The sequence below is a fragment of the Ischnura elegans genome, chromosome 1, assembly GCF_921293095.1.
Source record: "Ischnura elegans chromosome 1, ioIscEleg1.1, whole genome shotgun sequence".
In the NCBI taxonomy this organism is placed as follows: Eukaryota; Metazoa; Arthropoda; class Insecta; order Odonata; family Coenagrionidae; genus Ischnura; species Ischnura elegans.
The window spans coordinates 52975901-52990094 of NC_060246.1; the positions used below are offsets into that span (position 1 = coordinate 52975901).

General features: G+C 38.9%; 1 protein-coding gene across 2 annotated transcripts in view; it reads right to left on the reverse strand.

The window, feature by feature from the left end:
- Positions 1 to 4484: 4484 nt before the first annotated feature.
- Positions 4485 to 14194, reverse strand: part of LOC124160609 — a 30978-nt gene continuing 21268 nt past the window's right edge. For both annotated transcript variants that reach the window (XM_046536500.1, XM_046536508.1), the window contains exons 6-7: positions 6046 to 6192; positions 4485 to 4705 (exon numbers count right to left, since the gene is read on the reverse strand). In XM_046536500.1, the coding sequence (XP_046392456.1) occupies positions 4613 to 4705; positions 6046 to 6192 (240 nt within the window). In that variant the 3' untranslated portion in view covers positions 4485 to 4612. The remainder of the gene's footprint in view (positions 4706 to 6045; positions 6193 to 14194) is intronic.

The window sequence follows — 14194 nt, forward strand, 5'->3', positions numbered from 1 at the left end:
TGTGAGAGTGGAATATTCACTAGGTTGCAGAAAGGTTGCGACATGTTGCCGGTCGCTTAGGGGAGTGTTATTTGGACATAGTTTTCCCCAAGCGTATATTCAAATATGGGGTTTTGTAATGCGTATTTTAATCTTCTGAAGCAAATTGGCTCTTACAAGAATTTTTTTGCCTTAAGACAGAGTTATAGTAAGAAGAGGAGGAAATAACCTCACAAATGGAGTGTTTGGCATGATGTACTACATCTTTACCGACGATATTGGGAGGCTCTTCTCATGCCGAGGGAATTCAAAGACCGGCATGAGAAAAAGGCAGTTTACCACCACGCTAACCTGTGCCTGCAGTTTTGGTGAGTTTATTGTCATCGAATGGGTAGTTATTTGGGGAATAATAAGTATCACCATCCTGTAACTGAAATCGAAAGCCTTCATTTTAGATGCTATTTGCATTAAACCAACAATGGCATCTTACAGCCACAAAGATGTTAAGGAGAAGGTAATAGATTGGCTGAGACATGCCAATTCAAGGCACCATATAAATAAGTAGAGGGGTGATAAATTTGTTTTATCATAATTTTTTTTTCTTTAAAGGAATATTGTGAGTATTATTTTAAAGGTTGCATAAATGTTGCAATGCGTTGCAGGAGTTGCATCAATGTTACAAATATGTTTCACCAGAGGTTGCAGTTACGTTTCCATTGCGTTGCAAAAACGTGGTAGAGAGGATCTTTTGGCTGGTTTTGAAACATTGCCATTACGTTGCAGCAACTCCGTGTTGGTTGCTGCCCAATGTTTGTGATACGTTTTCAAAACACTTTTGGTTTACAAGGGACAAGCTGTAAAGAGCCCGGGAAATGCGAAAGATTGTGTTACGATCACTCAAAAAAGTCGTATCAACAGCCGCATATTGCTCATCCAAGCAAAGCGGACCATGAGATAGGTTACAAGAAAGCTGGATTTCGATGATTTACGATAAATGAAATTTGTATGCATCATTGGGATATAATAAATAAATGAGCATTTTAGGACAATAGAACGCAATAGAGTCCCCATTCCGCCCGAGAATTTTCCTTCTGCGCGCAAGAAAATGCAAGAAGCCCGGCCCAGCGGCGCCGTAATATTTTTTCTTAAGATCAAAACCTTGTAACTCCCTTCAGAATTGATGTAAGTTTATGATTTTTTCACCAGAAATAACTTTGCAGTTTTCTTCCAATTTGATACGCAGCATATAGGGACATACGACGTAACCCCTATGAAAAAATTGTATAAACCTGTTTCAAAATTTTATACAATCTTATACATTGCCATGGCAATTGTATAAATTGTATAAAATTTTGAAACAGGTTTATACAATTTTTTCATAGGGGAAGGAACGTAAGTTAGTAGGCGACTACTTTTTACCTTACAAAAATCAAAATTGTCTTGTCCTAAATGGTGTTACGTCGGCATAACAACATTTTAACTCAATCATTGTACAATAGGTGAAGACCTTCAAAGCGAAAATATTATGAAGAATTTTGTGCAGAAGATTTAATTCAATACAGACAACGGTCAGACAACAATTGCGAGAAGAAGATAAAGTAAAATTATACAAGTTTCTAACGGAAATTTAAAGAAATGTTTTTATAGCTTTTGTAATAATTTTTATCGAAAAACTATTGACACCAATGAATTGACACCATCTATTTCTACGTTCGAATGCAATTTTTAATCAGTGCGCAGCGCAACATTAATTTTCGTGCTGTTATTGACAACACCGCGCTCCCGGCCTTATGGAGATTAACATTTGTAGCGTGAGTGGGTGCGCTGTGCACAACAGTATTTTGTTACTTTTTGCGGTCTACAAGACTGACAAATAGTAAAAAAGTATGTCTTTAATGATATTTATTTTATAATTTTTGGATTATAATAATTCAAGAGGAAAATCAGGCTATTTTTGTATATTGACTTTTGAAAGTTTATGAAAAATGAAGAAAATATTATTCATATGGGTCCAAAAATCAGAAATATGATTATCAGAATACGCCATTGCTGCGAAAATTAGAAAAATGGATCATCGTACATGCACTATTTTATATTTAAAGGAATTTTAAGCTTTATATGAGAACCTAAATTAAACAAAGAAGAAAGTGACATTCATGAAGTTCGGCTAAAACTGCAAGCAGTCGCATGGGATATATTGTGGCATGTTACTAGGCAACTATGACTAAAAATAGTGAAATTCGGTAATTTATATCATAAAGTTGAAGAAAAAATAGGTTGCTTCCGTATGTAATCATGAGAAAGAGTTAATTTTTATGGTATGGATAGAAATTGGTGAAGGGAGGATTCCGGACTCTACTGCATGACCACTGGAGTCGGGGCCATAGCGAGTAAGCGAGTCAACAGAATCAAGGGGGTCAACTCCAATCCCGATAAATGTATTCGAGGCAAGGTGCATTGGCTAGAGTCTCAAGTGGTCCTCATTAGGTACACTTTGCGTCCAAAAAATGGATCTCGAAACTCCCAAATCATCGCAAATTAACCAAAATTCTCTATCGAGGATGCAGTGCCAAATTACTACTAAGGCAAATCAGACTGCTCTTTCCCCCTCTCTCCTCTAAGGACTACCTCCTCCAACCGCTGGAAAATTTCCCTGGCCAAAGCCTTGACTGGAGAGTAAAACTTTGCTGTATTTATCGCACCATCGAGTGATGCAAAATCCCTATCAAGTGAGAGGCACTGGATCACAAATAAGATAAAGTGGAGAGCTTTTTACCTCTCTCTCCCATTTTGGGACTTCCTCCGCTTTTCCATTCACTTGGGGTCCCATTGCTTCTACTCCCCCAGGCCTCCAATTGCGTTTATCCACTAATACTAAGCAGCGGTAACATAGTGTGGCGCATTGCACAGGCCAGAGTCAAAATTTAAGACGCATTCATAATTCATCATTATTACAACCAGTGAAGTAACTAGGAATGTGCTTTGAGGTGATTTGGGGGGGGGGGGGGTGGACCGAGGGGGCAGGCGCACCCTCCCCGACTCCTAAGGCACCGGTAAGCAGATTCAGTTATTACATGTCAGAACTAGACAATAGTTTTAAATAAGTTTTTTTTTCATTTTTTTCTATAGCTTTGGTGAGGGGATCTAGCCTCCTCATTCCCCCATAGTTACGCCACTGGTTTCAACTCATGTCACCTTCATACTTTCGGATCCACGCTATGAATACAAATCTCAAGACCATTGTAGCCCTCCAAGGCGGTAGGAATCGAGGAAGTAAAACCTTGCGAAATGTTCGGGAGACGATAATTTTGGTTGCGTCTCCAACAAAACTATTCCCTCCAAAATGTACTTCCCTTTTAAAGCTTTTTCACGGTAGGGACTCATGGTATCCGTCACAAATCGCCGCTTCCCTCCGCACCATTCGATCGAGAAAAAAACCTCAAGCGTTGTCCTTCTACTTATTGTTTCGAGTTCAAATACGAATGAAGAAGTTCCCAAATAATCGTTGATACGCGGTGCGAGGAGACGTTCAGTGGCGGTTTTAGAGGGGGACACAAGGGTCATGATCCCTCTCCAAATTTTATGGAAAATTTTTAAGTTTTATTAATTCAATAGTTTTTCTATCCTCAATCCCTAAAAATGATTAATTTCATCTGTTGTTAAGAATAAAAATGAAATTTTAGGATCCAAAATGAACAAATTGGTTTTATTAAAGTATACCGGGACTAGCCACGGTGATAACTTTTTACAGAGTCACCCGCAATGCACAAATAGTGCGAAAAATCCATAGAGGAAAAATCATTCGCCTTGACCGGGATTCGAACCCGGATATCTCGATTTCCGGCCGAGTGCTTTAGCCAGTTTATCCGGTATAGTCCACAAATTTCCACCGGGGAGAATGACGCCTCGGTAGCTTAACAGGCTAAAGCACTCGGCCGGAAATCGAAGGATCCGGGTTCGAATCCCGGTCAAGGTGAATGATTTTTCCTCTGTGGATTTTTCACGAACGCGAACAAATTGGTGTTTATAAAAATTGACATGGGACCCTCTCTCCTTAGGGGTATTCCATACTGCCCAGACCGAAGTCATGAACCCCCCAAATTTGATGCTGAATCCGCCCCTGCAGACTCAGAAAAATAAATTGTTCTCCACGCGTCTCGCCTTTCTGGGTAGGAATGAGCTACACCAATCTTCACGCTGAACAATTAAGCTAGGGAAGGTGTTAATGATGTAAATTCAGCAAAATCTAAAGGGTTGCCAGATGGTTTGTACTTTTTATTCACACACGTCATAACTTACGAGAAGGTGCAGAGAATAATTGTGAGTAGAATGTGGTCACCTTAACCATTCTTCTGTTGCATCACTCAAACTATACATATAGTCGAAATCAACCTTAGCTGATGATATAAGATAATTACTGATATATCAAGATGGCTATTCATATCTCCTCTTACTCCAATGTACTGTAATGCTTAACAGACGAACACAATAAATAATAAACACGATTCAGGGTGTACACATCTTTAATGTCAATTGCTCTTCACAATAGGTTTGAGGCCGAAATGGCAATCAGAACTCACAGTGATACTTGAAATCACTTTAACATGCATACCGCTCCTTTGGAGATGACTGCTTATTTTCGAACGAGCAACTCGAACTCTTTAAAAGTCAATTCTTGTCCGGAGTGGGCAACGGTGCAAACAATTTGGTCTGGGAGAAATTGAACCTGTGCGAAAAATAGCAATCATACATTAGTCTTTCGTAAACTAACTCACAAAACCGAATTATAGCAGAAAATGTTTTTCTATTTTTATAAAAATGATCTTTTTCAAAGCGAATATAATAATATAAACGGCGATTGACCGCTAGAGACGAGCTAACGTGATAATTGGTAAATATGACTATTGACCAATGACACATTGACTATTTTCCACACAAAGAATTCCAGTAGCCAGTCTGTTTTACTAATGCGTTAGATTTCCACCAGATTAAGCCTAAAAGCATTCTCCGTGGTGATACGAGGTGAGTGCACTCATCATGATGACCAGGGATGTGATCCGATACCGAAAAAGCACTTCAAAGTACAACATTCAAAAGTTTCGAACCATATAAACCTTAAGGCACGAATCTGAAAACTATCTCAAATCTGAATCGGTAATTTCCGGAAAAATTGCCGATCCGGAAATGTACGATAGTTTCGTAAAATAAACGAAATACTTTCGGGTCTTACATACCTCACATTGGAAAGGTAATACTGGTTCCTTTAACTTGTTGTGTCATTTTTTCCCTTAGTGCGCATTAAAGGCACAATCAAAACCGTTGAAGAGGTGGTATATATACTCACCGGCAGTTTTACCAATGTCCTGTATATATCGGGGTCATATTTGTGGACGAACGAACGAATGCATCTTTCATTTCATTTTTTCGTAGGTATATGCGCTGATTTCTTAATCTGGTAACGATATCAAATAATGTATGCAAAGTTAATTTATTTAGAGGTCGGATCTCTTCATAGTTGAAGGGAGTCACCATTGGTGACTGACGTCAAGGATTCACTGCTAAAGAGTATGGTACCTCATTTGGCCGTATTTTTCTCGAAGCGAATAATTTAACTCGGCAAAAGTTATAGACTCACATGGATATTAAGGATCTGAATTTTTTCCAAACAGATGTACACTACATCAGCGGGAAGTCTTCTCAGGATATCCTCCGGTTTATATCATTGTATATCACCGTTTCAACAGACGACTCGTCCATTGTCATCAATGTGAATGAATAATTTTGAGTTAATAATTATGAAACCTTAAATTTTCTGATAGATTTTTTCTCAAAGTTAAAAAATTTTGAAAATCAACCAAACCAACAAACCATATGACTTAATACCCCTTCCCAGATGTTACCCTTTGCATATGGTGGTACTTAAAGCTCAAGAGATGTGAGAGTGAGTGAAAACTGGCAAGCCAGTATGGCATAATTAGAATATAAGAAGCAAGAATCCTGTTGGTAAAGTCACTCACATTCGCATAATGGTACACGAGTGATATAGGTATTTTAAAAGTTTCATACTTTGCCGATAATCGCAGCACCCTCATGGTTAGCTCGTCCAATGTACAGAGGTTGACCATCTTCCGTGTAGCCGCCATGGATGCCAGCGGCTGGCAGTGAGCAATCTGGAGTCACGGGAGCCCACTTACAGTTGCTTCCACAGAGGACCTAATGCAATAAAAAAAATTCAAGCCTCTGAAAAAAATTAAATGCCTACTGGCCGATTTTAAAGGAGTCAAATGGTGCGAACACGGGCGAAAATGACTGATACAACATAGCTGGATTGTTCATGAACGGAGGATAACGAACAGTTCCGTAGTTATGCAAGTGATATCGAACACGCAAATTACAAATGTCCAGAACTTCTGAAAACCAGATATAAATCATAAAATCAAAATTTTCGGATCCTTCATAAAATTGAACAACTCTTAAAATTTAAATGTTTATTATTTTATTTTACATTCGAAATAAATAACATGTATTAGTAATAGTAATGTTTCCCGACAAGCGTGAAACCTTCAAAAGCTAATATCAACCATTAAAGTGCACTAGAAATTTACATTAATTTCATTTCTCACACACTAATTGTACAGGATATTCCGGTTAACTGGAATAGAATGTGTTCAGTACATTTACACCAACTAAGCGACTGCCACAACTATCAGAAGTATTATATAAATATGCATTGTTACATGGAATATTACAGGGTATAATTATTTCAATAATATTTCTAACATTATTTGTAAGTTTTTTGTAATGATTTAAAAAATAATTAAATTGCTGGAATTCTATGGGAAGATTAAAAATTATACATATTTTGCCCTGCTTCCTCACATTAGGTAGCGTTGGCAGTGCAGACAAGAGAAGGCCTGATGGCGACAAAATTTAGACGCTCTCCAGCATGATTACCAGCGTTGAAGCTAATGCTGTGTAGATTTTAACATAGAGTAAGTATACTTACTCTATGATTTTACTCTTTCACTGAACGCGTGTAAATTACTTAGGGAGCGCTAAGAGAACCGATGAAGAGAACAGGTGCCGATCGGCACCTGTTCTCTTCATTCTCATTCTCCTACTCCTGGACAAATATTTATCATATAAAACATTCACTCATATTATATAAAACAATCACTCAAATTGGGACCATTTAAACGGATTTCCGTTTCAATTAAACGGAGATAGCTAATTCTTCGATTGGGTTCTGCTCTTGCGCGGCCCCTTTAACCGGAATCTACTGCTTTATCACCGCAAGTCAAACGTCTGCATTTGATGAAATTGCGCCTATATGAAAATTTCAATAAAAAGTGAAAATCCCCACAAATAAATAGTTACACTCACTTTCCTAATACGTGCGGTTACATAAGTGGAGAATTCATAACAAGGGGTTGTATTTTCTTTATTGCAATTACTTTTAACTTATTTTTATCACAACTTATCTTGGTAAACAGCTCCAAATTTAATAATTTCAACCATATAGAGGAGCCTGCAAAGGATATGGAAGATTTAATGACAATTCTTCACACTAAATGGATCTCAACCTCAAAAAATGGATACAAGGCAGACTCAAGGAGAGGGTTCGAGGGGGTTAAACTCCTCTATCCCTCAAAATGTTTGGAGATAATAGTCTTAGGTGTACCCCCTCAAAATGCATCCCCCCCCCCCCCCCCGAAATGCATTCCGGCGAAACGAACTGATCCCATTAAGATTTATAGCTAGCCTTTAATGGGAATTAATTTCAAATTTTACCGCCCGTGAAAGTTCACGATGAGGTGGTGATTCCCTTAAGGCCGTTTACACGTGGCACGTCATTGCGCAATCTGACGTATGTACGAAGGCGGAGTCAAAATTGCGTCGAATAAAGCGGTGAATTGCTAAAAAGCATGTGAGATGACAAAATTGCCCCTGCTCTAATTCCGAGCTTGCATTATCACAATTTCAAAAATGATTTCAGTGCTAACCTGCGCAATGATATGCCCCGTGTATAGGCCTTTAGAATTCAGGAGGGAGATTCTTTTAGCCGAGAATTCTCCTTCTACACAATGTCCGATACTCTTGCAGCAAAGATTCTCCGCCAGATCGTTCGCTTCCCAATAAGTTCCGACTCCTATCCTTCCACCGCATTTACTCCATTTTCATTCCCGCTTTCATCTTTAAGAGCCCCACTGCAACGTCAACCTAATTTTAGCTGTATCCTGCTTGCTTCAGCGCAATGCTCCTCCCTTTAAAATTTTAAGACAAATTTCTTCTTTTCTGTAGTTTTCATACCCAAGACTGTCCATTTGTTCCATGAGTTTGTCCTTTTCCGATGTCATACTTCTCCTTTAACGTTCTAACAAATGAGTTCATTTCCCTTCACAAAACTTCTTTTAGCCAGGCTAACCTGTCTGATCCGGGGTTATCCACCATACTTTACTCATTTAATTTGATTAATAATACCTCAAAAATCCGGTGTCCAGCATTAGTTATTTATTAAAGTTTGTAAAGGAATAAATACTACTTCGATTCAATATAAAATGTCCACGGCCATTCCGTTTCAGATATTCTGGTTGCAAATTGGTCATTTCCTAGCTCATGAAAATATCGTTTAGCAGAGTATCTAAGCGTCAGAAAGTATTCATCAAAAAATATTATCTTGCATAAAGCTTGAGCCTCTTAAGGGAAAATCGAAGTAAGAAGGCGAGATACTCAATTATTTTCTTGAGAATATTTCACGCTGGGAAAGTTCAAGGAAGATTTTAATTGCGTTGACGCAATAAAGACATGCCTTTCAATGTGAAGTATAAGGTGAGAGCCATAATAAAATAACGGAGCTATAGGAGATTTGCTTATACACAATAATGGAATTTCAGAGTAGAAGCGTTTTAATCGATTTCAACTGACCTCCGGCGTCCTAGAGCTTCCCAGCTTTTCCCAGGTCTAGAGCTTAGCACCTTAAAAATAATCGGAGCTCTGTCGCCGGTGGATATGTACTCTGCCCCATCCATGGACGTAGTTCGTTCAAAAGTGAAAGTTATTGGTACAAATTTCACGATGTCAAATCTGAAATTAATTTTATATTACGGCATCTTATTTATTTTACACTATATGATTTTTCGTTTCAAAATTACAGGTTTAGTTATTGAATCATCATTGAGGTGCTTTTGTTCTATTATTATTAATTTATTCAGCGAGTTGACTCAACGTTAGCATCATTCTGTATCTTCGCGCAAAATTTAATGTTATCAATACTTAATGTGAATAAAGTTACTTTTATTGATTTTAATGTTAATATTAAAAACCTTCTGCGTTCATCGTCCTTGCAAGACTTAATATCCATTTGATTTGGAAAAAAATCAATTTAATGTTTCATTTAAAACGCCTACTTATCTACTCGTTTTGATGGAAAGCTTGAAAAAGAGAACTGGCATTTTAGTATCAGGGGGTGAAGAAACTATTTTTTTCTTGCGACGAGTGAGAGTGAATTATTAAGTGATAAAAAAGGAAACGTTAGAAATTGATCGATTTTCTACTTTATTTTTATCAAAACTATATATGCCTCAGCATCTCATGCCATCATTAGATAGGTACAAATTGTTGGACAACAAATATATTCATATTTATCGTTTTTTTTTAACAAACTTCTCGACTAAATTTCACTGCTTTGTATTTCCCTGAGGGTATTTATTCGGTGTTAGTCAATCACCAACTTGTACCTAATGATATCATAAAATTCCGAAACCTAGGTCGTTGGTTTAAGTAACGCGTATTATCTCAACAGAGTAATTTCCATTTTTTAGTAAAGAATGATGCCCACCAAATGGCAGCAGACACTTGTATCTAATATATATTCGAATTACCATTACTTCAAATCGATGCCGGGATACCGCGACGCGGGCAGGCCCCACTGACCTTACTCCCTCCCGCGCGATGCCACAGCTCGAAGGGTAGAATGGGGGAGGGGGTGAGGGGATGGATCCCTCCCCCCAAAGCCTTTATAAATATTTAAAACTATTATCTAGTTTTGACATATAATAACTGCATCTGCTTAAAGTAAAAATTTTTAGTGCCAAAATGATGTAAAATACATTTCCAAGCATGTCATTTTCAATCGTTTTCCCAGACCCCCGTTGCCTAGGGGGAGAGGGTCGCCACCCCAGGCCATCCCATCCTTCCCCCCCCCCCCCCCCCCAAGCACATTCCTAGTTACGCCACTGGTAGAGACCACCGTTTTAAGGGCCGCATACGTTTGAGAAAATGAGCATCGCAAATGACCCCTCCGCCCACAGCCGTTTTTCCTCTTTTGCCCACCCTCCTTGCCCTCGGCATGGTGGGTACCAAGGCCCTGTGCTGAATTCCGTTCTCAAAAGATAAGTCTAACGAACTGAACCTCGCTATGGCCGGGAAAAAAACACTGATACCCTGTTGGGTCCATGAGTCATGTGGAGCCAGGGGTAGCATTCGGGGATTCAGTCCCCCCTGATTTTTTTCCCTTTCGGCGATACATCTGCTTAGTAGACCACTAACCCAATGAAAAGTGTTCTCTATCATTCCATTTTTCGAAACATTTAGTTGTATTTCACACTGTCTACCGTTAACCAACGATGAATTTAACTTTCTGGATTATGCAGGCGAAATATGTAGCTAATTTAATGAAATGCGTGGTTTTCCGATGCATGCGAATTGACAATAAGATATCGGTACAGGCAAGCCGCATGACACCCAAGCTTCCCCGAAGCGTATTATTGCCTGGTTGGAGACACACTTTAAAGGCCGTTTTACACGGGGCACGAAATTGCGCAGGTTAGAGCTGCATTAATTTCTAAAATGGCGTGGAACTGCGCGAATGCATGAACGAAATTAGAACAGGGGCTATTTTGCCGTCTTGCATCCACGCATTCTCGCATGTGTTCTAGCAATTCACCGCTTTATACGACGCAATTTTGATTGCGCCTTCGCACGTACGTCAGATTGCGCAATTCCGTGTACCGTGTAAAACGGCCTTAAAAGAGTCCAGCGACTCTTGCATTCTCAGTACCCCTACCATCCTTCTCCGAATTAGGATAAAGAACACGCACCACTCGACCAGTCTTTGGTGACTTTATACTCGTTCAAAACTTTTATCACTTTGAAATTTTCAGGATGTATAAAGTAGACCTTAGGTATTCTGCTCCAGTGCATCATTTTAAAAATCAAGAAAAATTGTGGGATAAAGCCGCTTTACACGTGGCACGTATGTACGCAGGTTAGAAGTGCATTAATTTCTAATTATGACGTGAAATTGCGCGAATGCACGATCTAAATAAACACAGGGGCTATTTTTCTATCACACGTCCATGAATTCTCGAATGCGTCTTAGCAAATTCACCACTTTGCACGACGCAATTTTGACTGCGCCTTCGTACACTCGTCAGATTGGGCAATTACCTGCCCCGTGCAAAGTGACCTTTCGACTATGAGTGAGATTGTCCAAATAAGAGTGATGACAAATATTATCAAGTTGCAATGTTTTTTTCAGCACCAACACTTCGTCTACAATTTATAAAAATAGGAGAATCTGATAATTGCCCGCGGTAGAGTTTTCGATGGGTGCACTTACAATTAGTTCATATATTTGAAAGGAAGGGAGATATACTTAACCCAGTATCCAGCAACTTTTTAAAAACGGATAACTTATACGGGTTTGAAAATTATAATCGGCAACGATCGAATTTTATGAGCTCTTGATAGAAATGATAGCTAAGATTACCCTAAATAAACGCTATCGCTACCATCATATTTGATAGAAGAAATATTTCCTCCAAAACTTCTTATCACTAGATTTCATGGTAACGTCCTCCGTTTCAAGAAGGAGATGACTAGCGGAGGGCGACGGTATCTTATTTGCGAAGCTTTGGCAATCGTAAATCAAACTCCGAGATAGCACGCGCCAGTATGCGCTGTAAAATATAGGAATGGTTTTTTTTTCAAAAAAGATTATTGTGAAACCTTCAATATTTCGCATGATGTGTTATATCTTTGCTTGCATAATCTTTGGATTGGCTCAACCTTGTCTCATTCCGTAACAAAACCGTCTCAAAGTTCATCAATGTGTACAATCCGTGTTATCAATAGTTCTTCGTGTTCCTAGGTATTTATTGTCTCTGTCTTCTACCACTACTCTTCGCGAGTTAATTCCATCCTTCACGTTAGCAGTTGTTTTCCGTCTTTATATCATTCTTTTTTATATCTCTTCCACAATCATAATGAAAAAACATAGATCATGAATTAATCATCAAATATTGCCAAATTAGGAAAATAAAATCATGTTTCATTTATGCATTTTACTTAGCAACAAAGGGAATTTGAGTTATTACCTACCACCGTCACTAACTCCGCTTTACCATTTTATATTAAACCCTCTCCTACACATCCTCATATCTATATACATTTATGACCTCTGCTCCCGAATCAGCAGTAAAATAAGTTTATTTGCTGACGACGCTGTCATCAAGCGCGAAATTAGTGAGCACTCTGACTATGAAATTCTATCATCGGATTTAAACAACGTTCATTTGTGGAGCCATGAGTGGAGACTCGAACTTAATCGGAGCAAATGCATGCCGGCGCATTGTTTGCAGAGTTCGTCCAACTATAACCATGTTTATGCAGTGGATAGTATTAACATAAAGGCAACAGACGAAGTGAAGTACGTAGGAGTTACGATAGCCTCGAACCTCTCGTGGGGAACACATATAAGGAATATTTGCGATATAGCCCTGAATAAATTAGGATTCGTCAAGCGTATTGTGGGAAGATTTTCGGATGAGAAAGTAAAAGAAGGAGCCATTTCGCACTCGTCGGACCTCACCTTGAATATGCAGCGAGCGTATGAGATCCGGTGAAAAAAGACTTAATCCGCGAATTGAATAAAATACAAAAGAAGGCTGCGCGGTTCGTCAAAAACTGCCACGGGCGTACAGACAGCGCGAATTAGGCTGGGATCCGCTGGAGACTCGGAGGCTGAGCGCTAGGCTTAGATTGCTTGAACAGTTGAGAATGGATATCTGAAGTGCGACACGGAGAACAAATACAGAAGCGATAAATTAAGAGAGATATTTTGCCGAACGGATAGATACTGGAATTCGTTTTACCTCCAATCCAAACGCCTCTTAGGCGGCTTGCGGCGTATAGTATGCAGATGTAGATTTATGATTTCTATTTCCTTTGTGTTACAATGCGTATATAGCCGTACCGGAAATGTAATTATTCACGTAAATCTCATGGATAACTTCTTATCATGTTTCCCTCGTTAATTCTATAAAAGTTCCTGATCCGGTACTTTCTGTTCTGCATCAGTCACTCGATCCCTTTCTTATCGCCCTCATCTACAGATACTTTAAAGTTCTCTGAGCTACCTTTACAAAAATGACTGACTACTCGGGAACTTCGCCGTCGACTCGATTTCCCATCTCTCGTCTGTTTTCCTTCCGCGCGCTTCATGTTATCTAAATTGTAATTGAGGTGAGATAACTACGGTAGACGGAAAGAAAGAAATCCTGAAGTTCACTAGAAACAGGCAAAAGCAATCGAGTCCAAAGTGCTTTCCATACTTTTACCTTAAAAATCATTTTCTTCGTCCTTTCCTGGAAGAAAAATCTTCAATAGAAGGTATCTGACTGCACCTCATTCCCGCATTTAGAATGGGATTCACGGCCTTGTGAGTATCTGGCATGAATCGATAAAGCCGTTTTCATGCCAGATTCCAAAGCACATATTTTTTAACACAATCATGAGCCTTGTGGACAATGAGGACTTCACATACAATTCTGCACGGCCTTCATGAAATAAAACATACATCCAGCTTATTTACTTTTCCAATTCATCCTAACATCGGGTATCGAAAAAAATAACGGACTTGAACTTAAAGAAGCTATGCAGAAGATTTTTAGCCGAGGCATATTGATTGGGATTGAAGGAAAAGCCATGAAATAGATACAAATGGATATTATATTTAATGTCAAATAAACCCAAATCATTAATGCAACAAGTTCTAACATTATGAAGTTGACATCCTTTGTCCCACACACAATAGACATTTATGGATCCCTGTTTCTCGCTATCCATTAAAAATGTAAAATTTAATATGCTGGTACTGATGGATTAACGAGATGGTCCACTCACGACGCAGTCATCTGCCAATAATTTTCCGGTC